This window comes from Nilaparvata lugens, chromosome 3, assembly GCF_014356525.2.
Source record: "Nilaparvata lugens isolate BPH chromosome 3, ASM1435652v1, whole genome shotgun sequence".
In the NCBI taxonomy this organism is placed as follows: Eukaryota; Metazoa; Arthropoda; class Insecta; order Hemiptera; family Delphacidae; genus Nilaparvata; species Nilaparvata lugens.
This window is the reverse complement of record NC_052506.1, coordinates 13,197,796-13,225,122: the sequence shown is the minus strand read 5'-3', so window position 1 is coordinate 13,225,122 and position 27,327 is coordinate 13,197,796. Positions and strand designations below refer to the sequence as shown.

Sequence of the window (27,327 nt, the reverse complement as noted above, 5' to 3'; positions counted from 1 at the left end):
TACTTTGAAGATTTCTAAAGAGATATTGTACATACTTTGCCAATAAAAAAATTCCTGAGGTCAGTCCGGTTACTTATCATACAGACTCTGTAACATTGGTGTTTGCAATATATATTGTACTTCTGATTTTTCAATATACTGTATAATAATAATAATATCCTGAGCCAGCCAGGTCACTCGATATTATTATTATTATTATTATTATTATTATTATTATTATTATTATTATTAATATACTGTATGGATACATTAGAGAAGTCTAGAACCAATTTTTGCATGCAAAATTTCCAATAGCCTATTTTCCGATTGTCACAATCCAAATGTAGAATTCAAAATCCCTCTGGACGTAATTTTGTGCTCTTGAATCTGAGGACGGGTAGAGCGCACAAAATTACACCCAGAGAGATTTTGAATTATACATTTGAATTTTGGCAATCGGAAGATATTGTTGATTAAAAACTAAAATTCATTAAAATTTGACTCGTTTTTGTAACTCAGTACACATTAGATATAGAGAGCTCCAGACGATCTCATTTTATTAAGAATTTTATAATCATAAAAATGGGAGAGCAAATTTTACTGTCCGATGAATGGATTTGGCGGAAATAGCTGAAAACTGTAAAATGAACCGAAAATGCGAGGTGTTTGAGCCATTCTATATCTAGCACAAAGAAATTTTTCATGCAAAAATTGGTTCTGGACTTCTCTTATGTATCCATACAATATATTTAAAAATCAGAACTACAGTATTATTTTATATTGCAGGCACACCCACTTATTCATGTCTACATTGATTAGACTATTATTAAACAGAACATTTTAGGTTCTGAAAACATGTGTGATTTGATTTACTTTGATTTGCTCGAAAGAAAACCTACTTGTTCCGATAGAACCTATCGATACACGATATTTATAAAACGCCACATCGATACACCAACCTGCATCACCCATCACTAATACACCACTCATCCACCGGCTAAATTTCAACTCTGTTCTTAAATAATGTACAATTAGCTAGTTGACAGAAGTGTCGACAAAATTCCAGTACATTTCCCGCCCAAATGGAATTCACGTACGATTCCTGGATTTTCTGCCCCGTGGACACCCTGTTCAAACCCTCTCATTACCAAAAGTTTTTAACCAGATCACTCCCGTGATGGGGACGTTAAACTGTTGGTCTCGGCTGAATTATGACAGTAGTAAGGCTCATTGACGGCTTAAATTATATATTCAAGCGAGGTGGAACCTTCCCGCAAGGGACTCCCCACCAACAAATTACATGTGAATTTACTTTTACTTTTTTTCTTCTATCTCCTTCCAATCTTATTTTTATAATCCTTATTTTAAATACAGTATAAATGCTGCACCAGTTACTCTTCTGGGCTTCAATATTGACAATCAACCTAGCTGGGAGCAGTAAATATGCACAGTATCCAAGAAGCTATGAAGAGTATCATATATCATCAAAAAAATGAGAATTCGGCTTGGCATTCGGCACCTTTTGATGTTGTATCATTCAGTATTCAATAGCCACATCCATCCCCTGGTCTGGGGACACTCGGCTCACGTGAAGGACATCCAACTGCTGCAGAAGAAAGCTCTGAGATCAATGAAGTATAGTGACTTCAACGCTCACTGTAAATTCATTTTCCGCCGTTTGGACCTACAGACCGTTTATTCTGGCATCTCTCCTATGCGTAAAAATTCATCAAGAATTCTTTACAGTGAGGACAGGTTCAAGTACACAATACCATAGGAAGAGCCAATACAACATAACCATTTCTATTTCTTGCCATTGGCAATGAAGATGTTTAATTGTTTGCTTGCTTAGCTTCAGACTGCTCCGTTCGGTACCTTCAAGAAAATAATAACTCGGTGGCTGATTGAGAGGAGCTTAACACAAGGATTGCCTTAGTACTTTACCTATCAATGCTATTAGTATTAAGACATTAGAGTCATTTATAATCTGAATAAATAAATATTATATAAATAGAGTACAGTTTAAGCTACATCCAAAAAGTTTTCAGGAATTTTAGTAACCTGCAACAAAGTTACCTACTTAAACTCTTGGATTAAAAGACTTCTGTAGTTTACGTAAGTACTACAGGCATGTTCGGACGCTCAAATTTTTAAAAAATTGCGAGCATGGTTACGATAAGAATAACAAATTGACATAATAGGATGATCCAAAGATAAACTCATAATACATTACTGTACCTACATACGGTACCGTACGTACCGTATTGTTTTTATTAAAATGTCAAATGCCCGTCAATAGTATTGATAGCTTCATTGAAAACTTTAATTTTATTCAACCAGAAACTTAAAATAATAACCTCATTTACAGTAGCCTATTCTTGTAAAGTAAATAAAATAATATCTTTTTGAAGCTTGCAAAAGATAAGACATTGCTAACCTATTGAAACATTGATAGGCTATGTCATATCGTAAAATGGATACGCAACTTACCTCTTCATATGAGAAGAATACAGGTGAAATGCAACCACAACATACGATTGAACAGGTAAATAATTATTCATAATAAATTGCAGCTAAAATATATAAATGAAATGCCATGAGTTACAAACTAAGGCCTATGGTAACACCCTTTCCTCACACACATACATACAAGGGAATGTTCAACATTCAACAAAAATATGTCATGACCAACCAACACAGACACAAGACGACACCTGAGCAATGCATACCGCGCACCTCACACGTAAATAATTGTATAGATGTATACACAGTGGACAGAGCATGCAACATTCAATGAACTGTGTTACACTATAGATATAGTTACACCATGGATTGGCTAAGTGCGATTCACACTGACAAGAAAGGGCTCAAGGCGCACCTCATACAAATAATCTAACAAGTTACAAGACAATTCTCTGTTCTGAAAGTTAGAGAGATTAATGTACTTGAAAGTGTAGCTTTGTACAGAGCTGCAGGTGGAGATTTTGTCAACTAGGAAAATTAACTGAAAACCCCTGCGTGTATACAGAGAGCTCTACGCCAGACCTTAGGATAGTGTAATAGCCTTAGGACTAACATGATAGTCTATATACCATTCTTGCGCCAGACCACTCTCTATAAAATGATTTCATTAATATTTCTGTAAAGCCCTAAGGGCGTTGGATTTGAAATAGCAACCTTCTTAATTATTATTTCAACTTTATAGAATACAATAATTTTTGGGAGGTCTAATGGCCACTTCTACACAATGATTTTTGGAAGGTATAACGACTAGCATAAAAATTCGAGCATTATTGTTAATTGAGGGGGTCAATATTTTTATTCATGTTCAATAACTAAGCCCTACCCTAATAAATATTTGTTGATAATAATTAAAAAGAGCATTCATTTGTCATTGTGTACGACTCAAGACTAATATAAGTTTGAAGTTTACACAAACTTAGATTTGAACAACTTTTCCTCATCATTAAGACATTTTTAAATTGAATTGGAAAAAATAATGTTAAATTTTAGTTGAATTTTTTTTTGTCTTAGCTCAAACTTTTCCACGGATATAAACTCAACACTACCTGGCCAACTACCGTACCCAAGAATTGAAATTATTAAATATAGAGATGAAACTTCACATTTTTATCCAACTCAACCTTGTGAATACTATTGGTGAATAAATAAATATAATATTTTCTGGGTCTGGCTATGGATTTCTGGATCATCAGCACCTTTTGATAATCCTTTTCCATAATGAATCAGTCTGAGTAATGTTTCTATCAGCTGCTCCATTGAAACACTCCTCCTGCACTTTTTCTATCCTTGTCTAGTGTTAGAAACGTTGCAAGCAGGGTGCACACCAAGCTTCCCTTGGATAAAGATGTCCTGTGAATTTCTGGAAATCCTCTAAGGTCCATTTACTGAGAAAGAATTACAATTCCATGAAGGAGTTCTTGGATGACTCCAGATTAAAATGACAATTGCTTCAAGGCTTCCAGTGGGATCTCTACAGAATAGAATGACTGCCTTATTAATTTTTCCTAGAGAGTGAAGTTAAGGCGCAGTCGGCCCTCTCTTACACTTAATTCTCAAGTATACTATAAGTTACCAAGTGAGCAGTACTCACACCACAGGAATTCATTTTCCATCTTCCCAATCAATTACAAGTACGGTAATTACAAAAACCTTCTTCTCAGATGGTCAACGATAATAATTATTGAAGATATTCATGATTCATCCGATGCTTGGGTTGGCTCCATTGGCATTTTCTCTTTCAAAACTTCATTCAACAGAACTGGTGATATACCTACTGTCTTTAAAACTAAAATTTCATTTGAAGACTGCCGTATTCATCTTTTCCAAGAGTTTTTGAAAAGTAGGTAATGGAAATTCACTTTTAGGTAGAACTTCTCTATTTTTCAGATTCCCACTGCTGTATCAAGCTATTTGAATTAGTCTGAAAATGTGAGACCAAAAGTGGCTGGCACAATGTGTGATATTTGGAGCATATTATTACAAACTTGATATATATTTTCTTAAGATATGGAGTTTTATAAATTGTCTCATATCAAGACTTTGGGGGCATCACATTTTTTTAATATGGCAAGATATTTAGTATGACAATAGTCATACGAAAAATGATTGCTAGAAAAATTCATAGTTCGGAATCTTCATCCATAATAATTTCATAGTTCTTCTGGACTGGTCTAATCATGTATCTCAAGTTCCAGTTCCTATGCAATGAAAAACATTACTAAGAAACTAAATTGCAATTGAAAATTAAAACTGAATTTTAATTAACTATAAAACTACATTCTAAATTGTAATTCTAAAACTGAAAGCTCTCTATAAACCAAAGTTTATGAAAAATTATCCACCTTCATACAAATATATAAAAATACAAGCAACATTTCTGTGGTGGGTGGGTAAGAGCTTAGCCATTATGCTCAACTGAACAAACTCTATTATCAAGTAAGATCCCGTGTTATCGGATGGGCACGTTAAACTGTCGGTCCCGGCTGAAGTATGACAGTCGTAAGGCCCATTGACGGCTTAAATTATATATTCAGGCGGTGGGACCTTTCCGCAAGGGACTCCCCACCAACAAAAACCATACGAATTTACTTCCTTATCAAGTAAGATATTTGTAAAATATATCCGGGAGAGTGGTGTCTCACTCCGTCACCGGGAATCCAATGACAGAGTGAGCAATTGCCCGCCCAATTAGCTGTTTTCTTGACCTGGATCCATAGCCAATAGGGGCTAATTACCTAATAAGGTAATTATCGAAAGATTTAAACTTTCTCTTTCCATTCATATATATATATATATATATATATATATATATATTATATATATATATATATATATATATATATGTATAGATTGTTGATTTCGGATTAGTACTTAGTAATAATGAATGCTTAAAATGGGTCCATAAATTAGAAGTCGTACAGAATATCAATAATAATAATAACATTTAGGTCATTGCATTGACTACTGCCCAAGTCAAACACCAAAACATCAACATTAAAAATAGAATATTCTTCAAGTTCTCTGGATATACGCTTAGCTCGTTTTATTAATTTATACCATTTAAATACGTCGAGTGCCCACATTCTGGACAATCATTGCCCAGAATGCTAATAATATTGTCCTAATAATAATGTTAATTAATATTGTCGAGCGACCAACATTTATCAGGACAAATATGTAGATTTAATTCATCACTAACACGTCATACTCATTTGTAATTGATGCCGTTACTTTATCGTTTTTCAATTCAATTCTTAATGATAGGAATAATATAAAGTAACTGATTTCACAAATAGGGAAAAATTTAATAATCTTATAAACACAAGCCATATGTAATGTATGTACATTTTTAAATAAGTATGTAACTATACTCTTACAGATCTTCTACAACGCATTAAATGTTTGCAAAGAAGGAATAAAATATTTCCAGTTGATTTAAATCTTGAATGACATGCTTTACAAAATTAATGAATGACTGATGATAATAATGTTATAAATAATAGTAATAATAATTAACGATAAATTAAAATCTAATAGCTCAAAGTTTCTCAACAATATAATATAATAAACTACTTTGAAAGTTTATATGAATTATTTACAAAACCGAATGATAATTCGTCTGTCAAAATATTGTGCAGTTTTCTTACAAATAATAAATCAGAATATAAAATATTGTTGATCTTCTCCGAACTGTTCATCATAGATAATTATGATGAGTTGTGGAACCTCAGCAGGAATTTATTTCAGGATAATCTCTTCCATCAAAGGGTGTTTCAACGACCAACATCAATTTACAGAGTGAGAAAAACAATCAATAATCGACTAAATTTATAATTCCAAACTTTATTTTAGGATTGGATGGGATAAAGTAGCATTGATAAGTTGAGTAGTAACTTGACATACATTCGCATTAAACGCACATACTGATTCAACTAGCTTGAATGTGACTGTTGTTCAATCATTCGAAACTGATCAAGATAGAGTTGAAGCAATCTGTGGTTTTATCATTGCACTAGATCGCTGGCACATTGGCTGACATTCTTCCTTGCTTCTTTTAGCAAATCTCATACTTATCAGTGTAGAAAATTGTTTCAGAAGAATACTTGACTGGTGTATCATCCTCGACCAACAGCACATCGGTCACCTGGAAATAAATTAAGATATTTGTTAGAAACGTATTAGATTTTTTCCTATTCACAACCAATTTAACGTTAGGATTGATTTTTTATTGATTGATTTTTTACTGATTCTTTATCACAAATGACAATGTATTGCCAGGTCTTGCAAAACCCATTGCATACTAAGGCTCAACTCACACAAGGATGATACTTTTGTTTATCGTCCTACATTATAATGTAGTGTTAGGCTCAACTCACACTTACGCGACTTAGGTCGAGAAGAGACTCGACTCTAGTCGAGAGCATGTGTTTTCAAATAGTGACGTCGCGGAGATTAGAATCAATTGGTCTGAGTGTCACCATTTGGAAACACATGCTCTCGACTAGAGTCGAGTCTCTTCTCGACCTAAGTCGCGTAAGTGTGAGTCGAGCCTAACACTTCATTATAATGTAGAACGATAAACAAAAGTATCATCCTTTGTAGTTGTCAATGGCAACGAAAAACTCTACAATAAAGAAGCACAGCTAGGGTTGTTAATGTGATGAACAACATGAGAGACCCAATACTATAAACTCAAATGAAAACGAATTCCTGTTACAAAGCTAACATTTTCTTAAGCTGGGTTTTCGTTTATTCGTAAATGCCGTCGTCGACCACGACAGGGTGAGGATCTCACATTGGGTAGATTTCAATTTATCTAAATAACCTAAAAGATTATGTTCAATTATGTTTTAATGGGAGAGGTTGATAACTTTTTTATACTTTCAAATGACAATATGTTGATATTATTAGAAATGTTTGATTCTTGAAAAATAAACACAAATAATGAAAAGTTATTAGATCAGCTGTTTTAGCACACTTGAAATTTGGACAATATGAATGTCAACAATGTTAGTCGTCGTCGACTGCGGAAATTTAAGCAGAAACTAAAATGCACCTTTACCCTTGATGTCTTCTTATCTCATGGGGTTACGTGATATACTCTTATCACTTGACATAATCATGATGTCACAAATTAAAATAAATAATTTTGAAAAAAAAGGTTACTTTTACATTCAGTGGAATGAATAACGTTATATTATGGTCCGTTCATGAAAAGTATTATGTATCTATATAGCCTAGATTAATTTTTTTATCGACCAGTAACATATTATTCAATTCAATTTCATTTCCACAAAAAAATCATAAACATATTCAATAATAGTTATACAAAAACAAACCAAGGAAATATATTTCCCCACTTGGACTATAAATCCGTGTGTGGGAAAGAATTCCTATCTAGAAAAGCCTTAAGAAATACAAGATAATCAAACTCATTTCTTGAACTTATACATTTTAGTTTTTTTAACATAAAAAATAAACTTTTATTAAACAATAACTTAAAAATGTAAAACATATGAATATCTTGTAATATAACAAACAAAACTGCAGCCTCATAATAAATCTATTAGATGCTAAAACTATCAATCATAAAGCTGAATTTGCACACAAGTGACAGTGAATAGTGAAAATATGATTTCCAAGAGTTCTAATCAGATCAGCCCGGCCGAGTGAGTATGAATAATACCATAAGAACTCATGGGAATTATATTTCAACTGTTTACGATCACTGTTGTGTGCAAATTCAGTTTAATGCAACTTTCCATCACAACTAATTTATGCAGTTGCATCAATCAACAATACAGAGAAGCCACAATACAAATAAAGCCAAATTCTTGTTACGATGGTAACATTCCAGTATCCTTGGTTTAAATCTTGTTATATCTGATATGAGACCTGGATAAAAGGAAACTTTTAAGGAAAACTTTATTCCAAAAAAATCAACTCTTTTTTATGGAGTTTCATTCCGTTGATCACTAAATAATTCGCTTCTCTTGAAATAAAATAGTTTCAATACAATCAAACACTTTTTTCTATTAAAACTAGTCACTAGGACTAACCATTAATTTTGTTTTCTATTTTCTTATCCTAAAATATTCATTTTTACTGCTAAAGTCTTCCAGTGAAGCCTACAGTTCCAATCTATAATTTCACTACTTTGAATTCTTTTACTACACTTTTAATTAATATACTTTTTTCTCTTCACTAGCACTACACCAATTGTTGTTGTAGTAGCAACTCAGGAGCCCGTTGTTTCACCCTTCCCCCGTCTCAAGGCCCAGGGAGCGGGCCACCCCGCAAGGGTCGGTCCAGAGGCTGGCGGTACTATGGAACCCTATGGACCACTCAGAACCCGTTTTTTTGGATCATGGAGCGGTGCATCCCGGCGTCACTACACCAACTCGAAGGAGTTTAATAAAATTAGTAGAATTGATGGTGATGTTGTGAAATCTCTCCATAATAAGAAAACAAAGATATTGTCAAATTTCACTAAAAATTTATTAAAAACTTAAAACAGAACCATGGTTTTACGTAGTTTATCAACGCATCATCAGCTGTACTGAGGAATGAGGATACAGAAACATTCTTAACCAAATCTTAGTAGTCTAGAGCTTCTAAATAATTGGGTGGCAATATTTATAACTAAAGTAATGACAATATCTTTGTTTTCTTATTATTTCGAAGGAGTTTGTTCTCTTCAACCTCCTTGTGAGTTCAGTGTTGTCTAGTAGTTATTTACTTACTGTTTTCCTTGTAAACACTTATTTGATAATTATTTTTGTCTTCACCAGAAAACTTTACTGGAGAAGAACGCTTAAAATTCAAAAAATTCAGAGCAGTATGATGTAATGATACTTACTCTAAGGTCAGCGTAGGGCTTCTTGCAGACGAATGAAATGTTGAGTGGGAAAAAGTCAGACGGAATGGCTGTGGCGGCAGAGAACTCGAGAGCACCGGTTCTGTTTGTGCTGTCTATTAGCGCCAGATTCCAGGTCAACATGTTTTTCCTCGACTCATGAGTGTAGTCTCCATCACACTCGGTCACTACTGGCGAACAGCCGATTCTGTAAAATATCAACATCATCTGTGCTACATCAACTTCATAACATAGCTAAAAAAAGGTAATGTTTCCTGTTCAGGTTTCCTTCTACCATTTCTTAGCACCGTTGATAATAATTTTCTACCCACTATTAGCAAAATCCACATTCATAGAACAAGAACTTCTAATCATTTACCTAATGTTAATTTAGAACAAGAACTTCTAATCATTTACCTAATGTTAATTTAGCGATAGCAAAGAAAAATCCATTTTATCAAGGAATAAGTTTTTACAATAGGCTTCGAAATAAAATAAAATCTATCAAAAGAAATAAAAAATTATTTAAAGCCCAAGTAAAGAAATATCTATTGAATGGTGGCTTCTATTCCTTAAAGGAATACATGGATAACTAGTGGATACATTTCAATAATACTGTAAATATTGTCAATAAAATTAATAGCCGTAGTTGATAACTTATTGTACTTTTGTGTTTTCTACTTTGTGAAATTTTCATATTTTTTATGTATTTTATTTGTTTTTATAATTGACGTCTGCCATATCTGTAATTGTACAGCTTTTTATGCAATAAAAATATTATTTTATTCTCCCCCTCACTTTACCACCACAAATGAGGTCTTGTAGAGGCAATCCAAACATTTGTAATGTGTGCTTTTTAACTGTGTAATCTGCTTTTTTGGAAAAATAATTTGAATTTGAAAGTACTAGTAGTTCTGTGAACAGTAGACCTCACGCAGTATTCTCATTCACAAGTACCTGATTGAAACTATAGACCTTATGGAAATACAGCAATAGACTGGCTTCTCCACACATCTGTGTAATCACTTGTCAGCTGATTTATGATGAATAATTCTATAGTCTGATTTTTACTCTAATATTGGCGTATGAAGGAGGCTCCTTTTTCCTTTTATATTATCCTTGAAATGCAACATTTCCAAAACCTTGTATATACGTCGACGCGCAATTAAAAAAGGAACATACCTGTCAAATTTCATGAAAATCTATTACCGCGTTTCGCCGTAAATGCGCAACATATAAACATTCAAACATTTGAACATTAAGAGAAATGCCAAACCATCGACTTGAATCTTAGACCTCACTTCGCTCGGTCAACTAAATGCAATCGTCGAAATGGAAACAACTTTTTAACGCAATGCTAATTCTTGACAGGAATATGTTACGAAATAATTGTGTTGAAATGCTATGAAAAACTTAGCAACTAGACCACTAAAGCTGGGTTTTCGTTTGTGCGTAATAAATACCGTCGTCGACCACGACAGGGAGAGAATCTCAGATTGGGTAGATTCAATTTGTCTACATAACCTAAAAGATTATGTTCAATCATGTTTTAATGGGGCAGGTGGAGCTTATAGTTTTTTATATAATCAAATGGCAATATGTTGATATTATTAGAAATGTTTAATTCTTTAATAATAGAGACAAATAATGAAAAGTTTTTTGATCAGCTGTTTCATAACACTTGAAATTTGGACAATATGAATGTCAACAGTGCTTGCCGTCGTCGACTGCGGAAATTTACGCACAAACGAAAATCCACCTTAAAGTATTAAATGGAAAATATTAGAAAATTCATGAATTGTCTTTGTATGCTAGTAATTAGATTTGGAACAAAACTGGCATGAGAAACCCTCATCTACAGAAATTTCAACACATAGTGCCGGTTGCATAAAAGGCGGTTAAATTTTAATCGTGGTTAATTTCACGAGAACCAATCAGAGAATCCTTCATTTCGAAAAAGATTTTGATGTGATTGGTTTTCGTGAAATTAATCACGATAAAAATTTAACCGGCTTTTGTGCAACTGGGCCTTAATATTAATCCGACCAAAGTAAAAATATAAAACAACAATAATAAAGCTGCGTTTACACCATAGTTAATAACAAGAGTTATTAACAAAAAGTTATTAACTTGACTGATTCGTCAAAAGTTTCTCTTAAAAGTTAATAACTCGTGTTTTCAACAGAAAATTCCTTGTTATTAAATAAAATGTTACTAACATAAGTTAATGACTTGTGTTATTAACATCAGTTAATAACAAAAATGTTCATGACTTGTATTATTATCAGTTAATAAATGCTAACTGATCCACCTCTTGCAAAGAAAATCCGTATAGGAGATCAAGAAATAAAGATTGTAGACAGTTTCAAATATCTAGGTGAAATCATAACCTACAATCTCAATGAGAATCGAACGTGGGACAGTAGACTGAATAAGTTGAGAAGAGCACAGTATGCCACAAAGAACAAGAAATCACTATCAATAGCCACAAAATTGAAGCATTACAAGACAGTCACTCAACCGGTAATAACTTACGCAAGTGAAACCATCTTTAAAACTACCAATACCATCGCAATAGACAAATTACTAAAAATCGAAAGAAGAATCATCAGAACCTGTATTAACAAGAACTATCAAGTAGATGGACACTGGAGATTAGCTTCCAACGAAACTGTTTACAAAGAAATTGAACCTGTCACAAGTACAATAAAAAAAGCGAATATCTTTCTTCGGTCACCTGATTAGAGCTTCGGAGGACAGACTAAGCAGAAGAATTATTGAAAAGTTGTGGAAAAGTAAAACAAATATAAAATGGATTGATGAACTCAAGGAGGATATGAGAGAGTTGAATATAACATTCGAAGATTTGAAGAACAAGTCGGACAACATCAGAATCCTGAAGGACAAACAGACCAGACTGCAGATCAAAGTCAGACACAGAATGGGAAGAGTGATTTCGGACGAGGAAAGGAAATTAATTTCTGAACGAATGAAGAAATATTGGGCTGAGAGAGGACGGAGTAAAGGTGGAAGATACTGACTACAGTGGTCCAATGAAGGCCATAAAATTATAATAATAATAATAATAATAATAATAATAATTATCAGTTAATAACAAAAATGTTAAAAAATTTTGTTATCAACTCCGGTGTAACCCCAGCTTAAGAAATAATCAAAATTGGGTTTCAACTTATAGCAAATTTGATAGGAAAAATATTCTTACGGAAGAGGAATGTTGATAGACACATCATTCAATTCTAGACGATTGTGTTCCAGTTCGTATTCAATGTTCACATCGCAGCCGCCCTGTCCATTCTCAGAAGGCCAACAATTTACTGAAAAATAAAACAATTCAAAATTAGTAGTATATCTGCCTCAACTATTCAAAACTTGACTTTCCTTCAAGAATTTGCTACAAGTGCATGTGAAGTCTAGGAGGAGAATTTTGAGAAGCTACTCTATATTGTGCATGGTTAGATTGAGGTAGAAATATAAGTATTTAGGTATAGAATTTATAATTTTATGAATGATATAAATTTATAGTTACAGGAATTTCAATTCAAATATTATAAATATAACAGTTTTTTTAATCAATTCGAATTTGATCTGCTACCATTCTCAATTTAAAAACAAACGAATCATCGCTTCAATCACTATATCCAACTTCTCTAGAATAGTCAAACATTACAATAGAGTCATTATAAAAATGTTAATATAATTTTAATATCTATAAACATTAAAAACTCAGTTCTTGATATTTTTCTATAGGCTACTTCAAAAATAAAGAATTTCAACTACTGTACTAGTGTAAGTTATTAAATTAAAACTTTTATAATGGTTGATAATGACTCTATTGTAATGTTTGACTATTCTAGAGAAGTTATAGTGTTACTAGGCTATAGTGATTGAAGAGATGATTCGTTTATTTTGAGATTAAGAATGGTGGCAGATAAAATTTGATTATCAAATGACAATAACAAGCCTCGGAAAATGGCGATTGGGGGGCGAGAAGCGACATAATTGAAGTTGCAAAAACTCGCTATATAAAAAAACTTACACTAGTACAGTAATTGGAAATTCTTTATTTTTGATGAAGCCTATAGTAAAACATCAAGAACTGAGTTTTTAACATTAATAGATAGTAAAATGATACAGCCAATAAATTTTACTTCGTGCAATAGAATTCCTGAAAACAAGCAAAATGCCATTCAAAACTGTGAAAATTGATCATACTCACTTGAAAATGGAATACAAGAATCATCCTGCGACTGGAAACGCCATTTTAGGACACCGACATCAGTGCTTAGTGGGAATGGCTTGGTTGGATTCTTCAGTCCAATTTGCGATTTCGCTTTGAATAGTTCTTTGTCTACATTTGGATGTGTCTGTAAAACGCACATTTCACAGGAATGTTATTATCGGTGCAATGAAAAATCAAAACATTCTTCACAACATCATTTTTCGAATGAAGCCGTCATTAGTTTGAGCGCGAAATTTATGAACATTCATAAAAACGAACTTGATCAAGAACAAAAACTGCTGTAAATTGTTAGTTATGATTGTTTCTTGCTATTGCTTGCTTTTAGAGAATTTTTACAAAATATTTGACCGTGAAAACATTCATAAAAGGAACTTGATCAAGAACAAAAACCGCTGTAAATTCTTCTGATTGGTTCTTGCTATTAGTTGCTTTTAGAGATCTTTTACAAAACATCTGACCGTGTAATGAGCCTCTATAAACGATTTTTGATAACGAACTTTGATTAGCAACCAATAGGGAGAGCCAAACAGAACTATGATGTTAGTTCTTGTTAGGCAAACAGAGTGTTCTTTGTCAAAAATCTTTTATAAACTTTACTGTATAACTTTCCCCATAAATACGGCCCAAGTCTCGTATAACATTACACAATGCCAGGTGGAGAGGTGGGGTGAAACCAGCAATAGCAAAACCCTAGCTCAGTTGTAGCATAAAGAAAAGGTAGAATAAGAACAAATCCCATAGTATAGAGCGTTTATGTTCCAAATTTCACTGTTAACTCAAGCCGATGGTCCTATAGTGAGGTCCACATTATAATGGCAGTGGATAAAGATAGAAGAACAGCGTTGCCTGTTCTCTGCCTTAATTATTACATTTCTACATTGTCAAAAACAGATTTGGCATCGTTGCGGAGCTAGAAAAGGATAGTACTACCTGCTTTGTCGAATAGTAGACAAGGATAGCAACATCAAAGTTAATCAAATATTGTCATTATAACGGGGGCCTTACTATAGTAGTTATTTTTCGTGAAGCTATGTGACGCTGATAGTTTCATACTGTACCATTTTTACACCCGGACAAACAGTGATAATAGACAGTAGATGACAGTAATCGGCTTGAAATTTGGAACATAAACTACCTATACCATGGGATATCTTCTTATGTTATACAGATTAAAATTATTGAGATATTGCAATTATTCAAATGCTAATGAATTATTATTATTATTAAACGAAAATCCAAATTAAATGCTGTAATTCACCCCGAAGACTTTCTGCTACCGCAAATATTGATAACAGGGTATCTCGCAAATATTGACAACAGGGTATCTCGCAAATATTGACAACAGGGTATCTCGCAAATATTGACAACAGGGTATCTCGCAAATATTGACAACAGGGTATCTCGCAAATATTGAAAACAGGGTATCTCGCAAATATTGACAACAGGGTATCTCGCAAATATTGACAACAGGGTATCTCGCAAATATTGACAGCAGGGTATCTCGCAAATATTGACAACAGATCTCGCAAATATTGACAGCAGGGTTTCTCGGAAATATTAACAACAGATCTCGCAAATATTGACAACAGGGTATCTCGCAAATATTGACAACAGGGTAAACAGCTGTTTTCAATATTTGCGGTAGCAGAAGTCTTCGGGGTGAATTACAGCATTTAATTTGGATTTTCGTTTGATAATAATAATTCTTATCTTCTTGTTATCTTTTCTCTATGGTTGTAGTGACCAATTGTTGAAAGACTGAAACAACCTTCAATATTCAATAAGAAGCACTCTAATTGCGTCAATAAGAGATTGACAAATGGCTAAAAAATAGTAATCAATTCAAGTTCGATACTTAAATGACATCGTTAAAATATACCTTGATAATAAAAGTCTATACAATATATATGACCCTATCTTGTTACTAATGACCTATAATCGAATTTTCCATTGTACTATAGTAAATAAACAATCATTGAATAAAACGTAATTTCATTTGATTTGCATTAGGCGTGAGAATATAAAGTCTTCTTCCAACTCACACACTATTCTATCAAATCATTACATTATTATTATTAATATTACATCACAATAAGCAAATGCTCAATATACTAATCAAGGTAATTGCTACAGTGGAAATTGTAACAAATTGAATACAATAGTACGCTGAGTAAAAAGGAGTTGATACTCACTTGCAACTGGATTCCTCTGGTATCTTTGTTATCAAGGACAACTTTGATTTTGCCCCACTTCTCATCCGATATGCGCAGGGTTATTAGGCCATGCAGTTCGAAGGTCTGCACTCCACCATCCCTTCCCACTCGAAGCATCAGCTTCTCTTCTTGTCTTATGTGAACACTGAAAAAAGCAGAACACAACTCGTTTATTGGGACATCCGAAACGAAAAAGACTTGCTCAGAACTATAGATCTTAGATGATGGAAGCTTCGATATCGTCATCAATTGGGAGATACGAAACGTAAAAGCTTATCTTCTTGTCTTATGTGAACACTGAAAAAGCACAACACAACTCGTTTATTGGGACATCCAAAACGAAAAAGACTTGCTCAGAAATATAGATCTTTGATGATGGAAACTTCGATATCGTCATCAATTGAGAGATATGAAACTTTAATGGAAAAGAGAAATGTGAAAACTGAAAAGATAACTGATAATAACTCAATTTGATTTATTTTCAGTTATTCTTTTTAACAAAAATAGCTCTCTCAAACATTCATATTCTGAGAAATCATGCATGTCATTCGATGGGAAACACCTCGAAGAATGTATCCACGAAATTTCATGAATTCATCTGCTACCTTCCAATTCTGAAACGAGTTATTTCAAAGAATCAAACATCAAGCGCTCATATCTCAGAACGTAATATTAGCATGAAAAACTTTTCCTTGGATAGTTATTTCATTTTGGTAACTCGATGGTATCCAAATCGAAAATGTCACCAGTAAAAAGTTTCCAAAAGCCCTTTGCACAACCTTAACAGCAGGGTTGATTAGTAATTTTTATATGCACACAAGCAAAAAATGTATATTGTTGACTCTCCTTTCGATGAACTCTTTGAGATCTTATTAAAAATTAATCTTATATAAAAATTCAAACATTTTTTCAGCTTCGATCGTTCGACTGGTAAGCATATTTCCATATTTTCATCTTATATCTCTCCAATAAAAATTGAATTAGAGAAATTTGAATATAAATGAATAACTTCTAAATATCGGGGCAACGAGCTTCTCTCGTCATTTTTATTTATTGATAAACAGAACACAATTCTCTAAAGTGATCGTGTTTATATTTTAAGGCTGACTATACGTCAGTCAGCTTATGAATTTCGGGGATGCGATATTTTGATTTTCCACAGAATCACTCGCTCACTTTTTACTATCCACAGACGACTAAAGTCTCAGCTGTTTCAGCCAAGGATGAATTTTCCATTGTACTATAGTAAATAAACAATCATTGAATAAAACGTAATTTCATTTGATTTGCATTAGGCGTGAGAATATAAAGTCTTCTTCCAACTCACACACTATTCTATCAAATCATTACATTATTATTATTAATATTACATCACAATAAGCAAATGCTCAATATACTAATCAAGGTAATTGCTACAGTGGAAATTGTAACAAATTGAATACAATAGTACGCTGAGTAAAAAGGAGTTGATACTCACTTGCAACTGGATTCCTCTGGTATCTTTGTTATCAAGGACAACTTTGATTTTGCCCCACTTCTCATCCGATATGCGCAGGGTTATTAGGCCATGCAGTTCGAAGGTCTGCACTCCACCATCCCTTCCCACTCGAAGCATCAGCTTCTCTTCTTGTCTTATGTGAACACTGAAAAAAGCAGAACACAACTCGTTTATTGGGACATCCGAAACGAAAAAGACTTGCTCAGAACTATAGATCTTAGATGATGGAAGCTTCGATATCGTCATCAATTAGGAGATACGAAACGTAAAAGCTTATCTTCTTGTCTTATGTGAACACTGAAAAAGCACAACACAACTCGTTTATTGGGACATCCAAAACGAAAAAGACTTGCTCAGAAATATAGATATTTGATGATGGAAACTTCGATATCGTCATCAATTGGGAGATAAGAAACTTAAATGGAAAAAAGAAATGTGAAAACTGAAGAACTGAAGTGATAACTGATAATAACTCAATTTGATTTATTTTCAGTTATTCTTTTTAACAAAAATAGCTCTCTCAAACATTCATATTCTGAGAAATCATGCATGTCATTCGATGAAAAATACCTCGACGAATGTATCCTCAAAATTTCATGAATTCATCTGCTATCAATTCTGAAACGACTTATTTCAAAAAATCAAACTTCAGGCGCTCATATCTCAGAACGTAATATTAGTATGAAAAACTTTTCCTTGGATAGTTATTTCATTTTGGTAACTCGATGGTATCCAAATCGAAAATGTCACCAGTAAAAAGTTTCCAAAAGCCCTATGCACAACCTTAACAGCGGGGTTGATTAGTAAATTTTGTATGCACACAAGCAAAAAATATATATTGTTGACCCTCCTTTCGATGAACTCTTTGAGTTCTTATTAAAAATTAATCTTACATAAAAATTCAAACATTTTTTCAGCTTCGATCGTTCGACTGGTAAGCATATTTCCATATTTTCATCTTATATCTCTCCAATAAAAATTGAATTAGAGAAATTTGAATATAAATGAATAACTTCTAAATATCGGGGCACCGAGCTTCTCTCGTTATTTTTATTTATTGATAAACAGAACACAATTCTCTTAAGTGATCGTGCTTATATTTTACAGCTGGCTATACGTTAGCTTATGAATTTCGGGGATGCGATATTTTGATTTTCCACAGAATCACTCGCTCACTTTTTACTATCCACAGACGACTAAAGTCTCAGCTGTTTCAGCCAAGGATGAATTATCCTTTTAATATCGTTCAGCGAGTTTTTCCAAGGATAAGACCTGGTGCAATCGAGTTTTCATATCATAAACCTACTATGTTCCAAATTTCGTGAAAATCGTTAGTGCCGTTTTCAAGATCCGTTGAACATAAATAACCAGATATAAAAATATAAACAGATATACAGAAATTGCTCGCTTAATATAATAGGATAACTGTTTATTCATTAAATTTCATTACAGCAAACTGTAGCACACAATTTGAAAGTAGATTCTTGGATAGAATTAGATTGACTAGTACATACTCATCTATATTGGCTAGTGTCTGAACAGGAATCTTGGATGAAATGACTGATGGTTTGTTGGCAGCAGGTGCAACAACATTTTCGCCTTCAGACTTCAATTGGTCTACGAAAGACTCAACATCTCTTGATTTGCTTCCCAATTTCATAGCTTTTGTTGAGGCAGCTGGCTTACTGTAAAATCAGAACAAGAAGTAAAGGTTAATATAAAATGATAAAAAAACACAAAAAAAGATCCAACTCGTCCAATATTATTATTGATATTTGAAATAGAATTGAAATATAAATTACACTCAATATAAAACTTTCATACTTACATATTCCATACAAAGGAATAAGGAATAAGAAAAGGAATACAAAGTTCTATGCAAAGAAGAGAGCATCCTCTTGAGCAAAGGTACCAAGAGAGAGAGCATCATCTTCTTTTTTATTGCAAAACATTAGATCTAGGTTCATAATAAAGTAGAAGTAGTAGAAGTAATTGTTGTTGTTTTTCAAGATGGAGAACACTTGATTATAAATCTACTGACATGTATTTTTAGTAAATATTGGAAGTACCGGCCAGATTAGCCGAAACGACAAAGGCGTTGCAGGCTTCAGTCTGCTAGCGCTACCTTGTAGTGGGTTCGAATCCCGTCGGTAGGTATGGACGTTTGATCATCCCTTCAATCACTCACGCACTTTCCATTGCCCACACACAAGCTAAAAACTCATGTGTATCCCATCATTAATATGATAATGTACAACATAATAAGGGAAAGAATTATTGGCTTACACACGTACGGGATAGGAAATTCACGAATGACGCATCATCACGTCTGAACTACTGGACTGAATAACTTGGACATTAACGAAAAATAATTTAATCATTTTTGTGATACAGCAAATGTAATTTGCTTTTGAAAAGAAGTTTTGTAAGCCTTCACACCTTATCAGTAAATACACACAACATTTTAGAATAAAAAGTGAGTAAAATCCAATACTTCATAGAAATGTGTCCCATTCAGTTAACATCCGCTATTTTACCATATTAATAAAAAATAATGATAGCTCACCCAAAAGAAGTGCACTCTTGATAATGAACAGATTAACAGTAAAATATAGAAAACTAATAATCTTACTGAATATTCTTCAAAACATGTTAAGACAAATCGTTTCATAAATTTCACTTTATATTTAAATTTGGCTGTTTTCGAAAAATGAATCAAGCTTGTTTTGGAGTAATAAAATCAATTCTATGTATTCTAGTGTTGTTTTTTCATTCACCTTCCTAACCAGACTACTACTAGACATTCTAGATCACTCTAGATTACTCATTTTCACTCATACTTCATGTGAGGTCATCGTAAACTGCTATTTTGGGGTAATTGTGAACACAAATTTAGATTGATCATATGTATGTCCATCGATAGGCTATGATTATACATAATGTTTCACAAAGAATGGTGTCTATATGATTTGATACAATAAAGTTACTTGTTCACAATTACCCCAGTATAAGTAGGGTAATTTTGAATAGCAATTCGATGAACTTAAATCGTTGTAGTCTTCATGTTTGACTAGTCGAAAATAAACAGAATGAATTGAATATCACTCTATAAAAAAATCAAATTTTTCAGGCTTCAAATAAATGTTATACAACTCAAAAGGTTTCAAACTTGTAAAAACTGTTCACAATTACCCCAGTCAACCCTATACTTTTTATTACGTTACATTTTCTACTTTTAAAATAGACATATTGCAATGTTTAGCTAGAGAAAGCAGTTTGAGTAGTTTGTCATACTGACTGACCTGATATTGGAATAAATAGATTTAGGCTCTGGAGTTTCTCCAATAACAGTTGGAGATGAGAAGGTTGATGAACTACCGAAGCCGCCAGTGTGATCGAATCCCTGGCCTCCCAAGCTACTGCCCTTGTACCCTTTCTTGTCTGCTTCCATTCTGGCTCTTTGTAACTCCTTTGCTCTTTTACGCATTTGATTCATGGCTTCACGTTCCTGGGTCTGAAATTGAGAATGTGATAATCTATAATAAAATCATCAACTGATGAGATGAAAGAAAGTAAAGGAGATGAAGCAACGAAGAGAAATAGGAGAAGGAGGAGGAGGATTTGAAGAGAAAGGACTAGAAGGAGTAGAAGGAGGTGGAGGAGAAAAAAATAGAAGGAGGAAGAGAAGAGGAAAAGAATGGACTAGGAGTGGAAGGAGAAGGAAGGTGGGAGGGAAGGAGGAGGAGGAAGAACAGAGGGAAATAATTTGCTTATACAAGTACGGAATAGGAAATTCACGAATGACGCAACATCACGTCTGAAAACTACTGGACTGAATAACTTGAAATTTGGATATAGATCCTCAATTCACCGAGGTTGGTTATTATAGGGCTCTTTTAAATTCTTCAAGATTTCAGTACATCATTTTTTCAGTTAGTAAAGTTTTTAATTAGACCCTTACGGATCGCGAGTGACCTGCTAGTCAAGAATAATGCTGGAATGAAACTGATCAAAACAATATCAGGATTGCTATTTATTTATCATGATATTAGAGCAGCTGATATTAGAAACTCAAGGAAGAGTGTGGTCAACACTATCTGAAAACTGAAGACGTTCCTACAGGAGAATCCATTCTACTTCTTGAAGGATTTTTTAAGTGCGACACAGCAACTGTAAGTAGCTACGTCTCTCTTTAGTGCAGATGCTTGGTTGAAATTGTTCTGTGTGAATATTTGTGTTTTACTTTTCTGTTTCTGACTGTCCATCTGCGGACTTGTTGGTTTTATTTCTTTTGGCGTGTTCCCTTATGGACATGCCCTGGCGGCATTTCTATGTTATGAACAAAACCATTATTAATATTATTGATATAGGAAAATCCCATAAAATTAATTTTTCATCACTTATATAAGAATGTATTTTATATAACTGATGGAAAAATTCTGGGCAAGAATTGACTTAGATTAAAGAATAATAAGGGTACAAGAACTCACCTGTCGAACAGCCTGATAGACCTTTTCTTCGTGAGAGTCCATCTCAACAAAGGTTCTGATCTGAGCTAGATTAACACTCTCTCTATAACCCAATGCAACTATCTCATCGAAAGCAAATACCAGAAATACGCAGTTCAATTTCCATTCAAGGAGAATACATTTGTTTTGCCTTGTTTATTCACGTAATTCAATTCAAATTGAGTTTTATTCAAAAATTCATTACAAATACAGTATTGAATGAAAAATACTAAGAAATTGTCAAAAAACCACGGATTTATTGATACTTAGAAAAGTATCTTTCTTATCAATAAATCTGTGGTTTTTTGACAATTTCTTAGTCTTTTTCATTCAATATGAATTGAATGCCACAATATCTACTGAATTACCACAATATCAACTTCTCAACTAGCCTACACAAAAAAAAAACAAATACAGTACATGAATAAAATAATATAAGGTACTTGTAAAATTCCCTACATAGACAAGTCTGTGTGTGGGGAAAGAGTTCTAATGAAAAAAAACTCGGTACTAAAAAGAAAATAATAAATATTTACAATATGACTTGAAAAATGAAGAGTTAATAAAACTTAGTGAAGAAAGTATATATGTATGAATAATTCACTGGTCATGGCAGGCAATGATTGGGAGGGAAACAAAAGGTTCAGCTCAAAAGTATTCATCTTCCTAATTAGTTAACAAAAAAACTTAATCCAAGCAATCATCAATAAATGGATAGAGTGCTGGATTTACCTGGTAAGCTAATAAAACTGTCATGAAAAAATTTCAAAATTGTTATCAATAACAAGAACATTAAGAATTATTGCCTTTTTCTAGAATGAAAGTTTATTTATAAATGTTAAAAAACTTAATCCAAGCAATCTTAAATGGATAGAGTGCTGGGTTCACCTGGTAAGCTAATAAAACTGCCATGATTAAATTTAAACATTGCTATCAGTAACAAGAGCATCAAGAATTGCATTTTTCTAGAATGAAAAATTATTTATGAATGTTTGTACTTACAACTCTTGAGAACAGTCGCAGCGTCTCGAGATCTTCGAGAATATTTGAAGCTTTTGTGGTGATAAGCAGCATATAAAGCTTTTCGAGGGGTTGGTAGACATAACGGACAGATTCGGTTTCTACAAACGTGTGTTGTTTGCCAGTTGACATAAGCTTGGGGAAAGCTGCTAGTAACCCTTCAATCCGAGCCTTTGTCATTTCAACGAACTGCCTTGAAACAATGGCTGAAAAAATACAAAAATAGTGAGCTTCTTTTATAAAAAAACTCTAAAATTATATGAAAATTTGATTGAATTAGTTTTCACAAACCATCATCCAATTGAAACTCTCCTATGGGGGAAAATAATCCACCAGAAGTTTGTTATCTATTTCAAGTTCAGAAACAGCAGAAATATAAATTGAAAGTTTATAAGTTTACTGGGTTCTATTCCCGCGCTGGTGATTAATTTTTATATTAGCCTAACTCCCATGAAATTCCTTCTAGCTAGTTTTCCTGCTGTCAATGTTTGCAGAAGATTTCAAGTTAATTGATAGTAATTCATTCGGAATTCCGTTTTACATTATTTCGTTCTATTTTTACGAATATAGTTATCAAGAACAGAGATGGGAGAAATGTAGACTGAAAATGATTTTGCCCGGAATTCAGGCCGGCTAAAATGACAAGTATTAAAACTGTCCTCCAACAATTACATTTTTTAAAGAGGGTACCTAGTCTAAAAACAAAAGCATAAGCTTTTTCATTGTTTGATAATAACATAAATATTTATAATTTTATTTTTAATAGGTAGATGAAGAATTTTTTCTTCTTACACAAATACACATCTTATAAAAATTATTTCTAAAAAATGTGAAATTGATAACATCATAACAAAATTCTGTAGGCATAGCCAAAGCAGTCAGCCAGAGTTGGTAGATAAATTCTTAATTCCATTAATTTTTATCTCTTTAGTAATCCTAACATTTTTTACAGACGATTAATTTTCAATACTGTAGTTTAAACATATTTCTGAATTATAGCCTGTATTTGGTGAATTTGCGAAACTAATCAGAATACAAGAACAATAAATTCTCATCAACACAACTTACTTTTTCCTGCTTTGGTGCAGACAGCTGCTGCTATCAAAACCTGCAACAATAATTAACAATTACAATATTTTATACTTACTTAAACTTATAAAACAAATATTTTTGTAATGCTTATACGAATTAATTTAAAATGATTGTAAATATTTATAATATTCAATGATTGACATAAAATAAGTTGAATTGTATTTAGAAATACATTAGCAATAAGTTGCATTAGTGTGACTTGCGATGAGATGAATTTAGAGTTCATTTTATACAGAAAAAAATGCAATATAATTGCACTGATCAAGTTTTGTTTGATTGAAATTAAAACTTGAACACAGGACTACGGTGTCTTTGCTAGAAGTCTGAAAAACTACCTAACCGTGAGGCCCTACTATACACTGGTAGAATACTTAGATGACCAAACATACCAGCACCATAGACCGTGAATCCCCATTGATTGAGAAGAAATATGACAATCCCCAGGTCAACGACCATGGAGAAGACTACAAAAAGTAACAAGTGAGTAAGAAATAGAGTTTAAATACAACTTCCTCAAAACCAACACTTAGCCTATGCTATGATTTATTTTAATCCTTATCATATTAATTGTTACTTGATTCGTCTTCTCCGCAATTCGTCAAACTTTTTAGACTCATAACATAAACAAATTTATCATTAGCAAGTCAATTTTTATTTTTTATTGTCAATATAATTTAAAATTGAATTTTTACTTTTCCAACATGAATTACTGTTAGAAATAGTATTTTATTAACTAGGTAATGAAGTTTGGGTTAGCCGATTCGACAGATTACAAAGTAAACCAACCTTGAGTTTTGACGTTTTAGTCATTGTCAACAATTACTAGAAATATATATAATAAAGAGTTAATTTAAAATTTTAGTATTTTAATATTTTCCATTTTGAATGTTTTGAAACCGATTTTACTAACCTGAGCAGTGAGCTCAATGAACTTACTAGCAAAGTTTCTTATGGGAATAAAAATTATTAATGTTCATTACCAGAAAGATATACTTGGAATGATGAAAAATACATTGATACCTAATTATTTGAATTTGTCGTGCAAGAACCAGAGCAAACATTAAAATTTGTAGTAAGTTATTACAAAAAGGAGAGGTCTCTACCGGTTCCCATGTAAACGCTTATGGATGTAATTCATCAGCTTATAATTGAATAATATCCTTAACAAATCATTCTAAAAAATCTTTGAAAGACTGTTAGTAAAATATTGAGTTAACCATTCTTAGTTTATTGTTTTTAAAACAAATAAAACTAATAACCCTATGCTCAACTGATAGACATAGGAAGTGGTAAAATGACAAAATATAAGGCATCAAAGCCTTAAAAACTTACCATATTGGATATTTTAGCTGAAACTCAATTTAATAATCACATATATTTGTGTTTCACAGATTAATATCAGTACATATCCTGATTTATAAAGTAAATATTAATGATTTGGCATCGACATTACGACACAATCTTCAATATACAGCTGACGTGGGCAACTACCACAGCCTTTTGAATTAATCTGACTGTGCCTTTTTGACATTTGTTCGCAATTTGTTTGACAACACTTGAATAATTATTATCATAAAAATCATAGTTCTACAAGAGGAAGTGGTTTAATTATTTCTTGAACTATTTTTAAATGATGAGCTGTACTTTATAACAACTTATTGGATGAAGATAACAGCAAGCTGGTACTTGAATACAACTCACATCTCATAAGAAAAACATTGCTCGACTGGAAAATGGCAAAATTCAACTTCTCCGATAAGTGATCAAAAGCATGCTGATTAAGTTATAGAGCATGATAAAGTTATTACTTTCGATTTTTCCTTTTATATATTTGTGGAATTAATATAAAGTGAATTTGATAATAAATTGTGATGTTATCTTACACGTTTACAACACTTCTCACGATTTTGTTGCTTGTCGGACGTGTTTCTTAGCACTGAGCCACATCCTCAGCATACAAGGAGTAGCTAAATACTTGCCTGTTCTCTGCCTTGATTAATTATATTTCCACACTATCAAAAACATATTTTGACATCTTTATGCAGCTAAAAAAGGATAGTACCACCTATTTTGTGGAATGATAGACAAGGATAGCAACATCAAAGTTAATCAAATACTGCCATTATAACGTGGACCGCACTACAGGGTTCAGTAGGTCTGATGATTTGATACATCATTCAAATATAATAGATTTGTCAACATAATATTAAACTTATGCACCTTGAAGCCAAGGATTTTAATTTTCCTTATAGATTTTTGGCAGTTGCTCAAAAGGTCATAATTCCCAGCAGATTGTAGCTCTTCATTAGAGATAAGAACACCACGAGATAAGATGTTTTATTTATGTAGAAGAGCTGTTTATTATCTAACTTGAAGTTATTGAAATGCATCAAATTTCACAATCCCCATTCACAAATCACTGGAATGTAATGCACATTCTTTTTTCATCAGTATTTTTATGCCAATTCCCATACACAGTACATTTTATTATTCTTAATTTTAAATTTTCTTCTCGGAGGGCTCGACCTCTGCAGCCCCTTGGAGTGTGTAGCAGCTTTCTTGCTCTGTGTTCCTCCATTATTACATTTCTCTTGGACTTCATCTGTTTGCAGATCATCCTTTTTGAGGATAAGTTGAAAGATAAATGAACCAGGCTTCAATTTGCAGTGAGTAGAGATTAATATTTATACTTCAAATTGAACTGTTTACTCACTTGTTACTTACCAGTACTTAGGCTACTTGTAATCAAATTAAAACATTATTCTATTTGGCAGACTTAGGACTTGACTGTTTCGAGTTTAATCTATTAATGATTGGAAATGACAATATGGCTTACTATTAAATTATTAGGATGCCCAAAATTTCTACGTTTTTCAATCAAAAGTACTTTTTAAGATAATGGTGTATTTTTTGAATTCCTCCAATTATTTTGCAACGAAGTAATATATTCCCACTTAAATTATATATATTAAATATGAATTATATATAATTAAATATATTCTCACTTCATTCTAACATCATAATCTAACAGGTATCTCAAATATTTGACATTATTATAATGGAACTAAAATAATATTCATGCCTTTAGTGAATGTAGTTGATCAATAAATTACTCATCATTTGAATTCTTGAATTGTCAATTTTTTAGTTTTAGGTAAGTTTCAGCTTTTACAATTTGCATATTTGAAATGAAATTAAAAAAATCGAGTATTCTGCTGAGCTTAAAAAATTGTATTTTTGTCGAATTTATTATAAGGATTTTTTTTTATAAGAACAACTATTCACTAAGTCTTCACTTAGAGTTTCTCCCCATTATTATTGTTAATTATCATTACAGTGACACTAATAAATGATTCAGTATGGGTTCCATCAAAAAT

General features: G+C 32.7%; 2 protein-coding genes across 13 annotated transcripts in view; both read right to left on the bottom strand.

The window, feature by feature from the left end:
- The window catches only part of LOC111056003 (transmembrane protein 268), a 47,817-nt gene extending 45,104 nt beyond the window's left edge, over window positions 1-2,713 (bottom strand). For 6 of the 12 annotated variants that reach the window (XR_005571002.1, XR_005571001.1, XM_039425424.1 and 3 more), the window contains exon 1: window positions 2,470-2,711. The gene's annotated coding sequence lies outside the window, so the exon portion shown is untranslated. Of the gene's footprint in view, window positions 1-2,469 lie in introns of all 12 variants that reach the window. The other 6 variants (XR_005571000.1, XM_039425417.1, XM_039425418.1 and 3 more) reach the window with 2 other exon arrangements.
- A 3,073-nt stretch (window positions 2,714-5,786) lies between these two features.
- LOC111055997 (coatomer subunit delta) lies at window positions 5,787-25,437 on the bottom strand. The gene is made up of 11 exons (XM_039425416.1): window positions 25,283-25,437; window positions 23,927-23,966; window positions 22,821-23,064; window positions 21,821-21,992; window positions 20,633-20,844; window positions 18,845-19,015; window positions 17,310-17,475; window positions 13,596-13,743; window positions 12,582-12,693; window positions 9,362-9,566; window positions 5,787-6,646 (listed from the first exon to the last, which is right to left on the bottom strand). Exons 1-11 carry the CDS (start codon window positions 25,283-25,285, stop codon window positions 6,557-6,559), a joined length of 1,563 nt encoding a protein of 520 aa, XP_039281350.1. The 5' UTR covers window positions 25,286-25,437; the 3' UTR covers window positions 5,787-6,556.
- Between the last annotated feature and the right edge of the window lie 1,890 nt (window positions 25,438-27,327).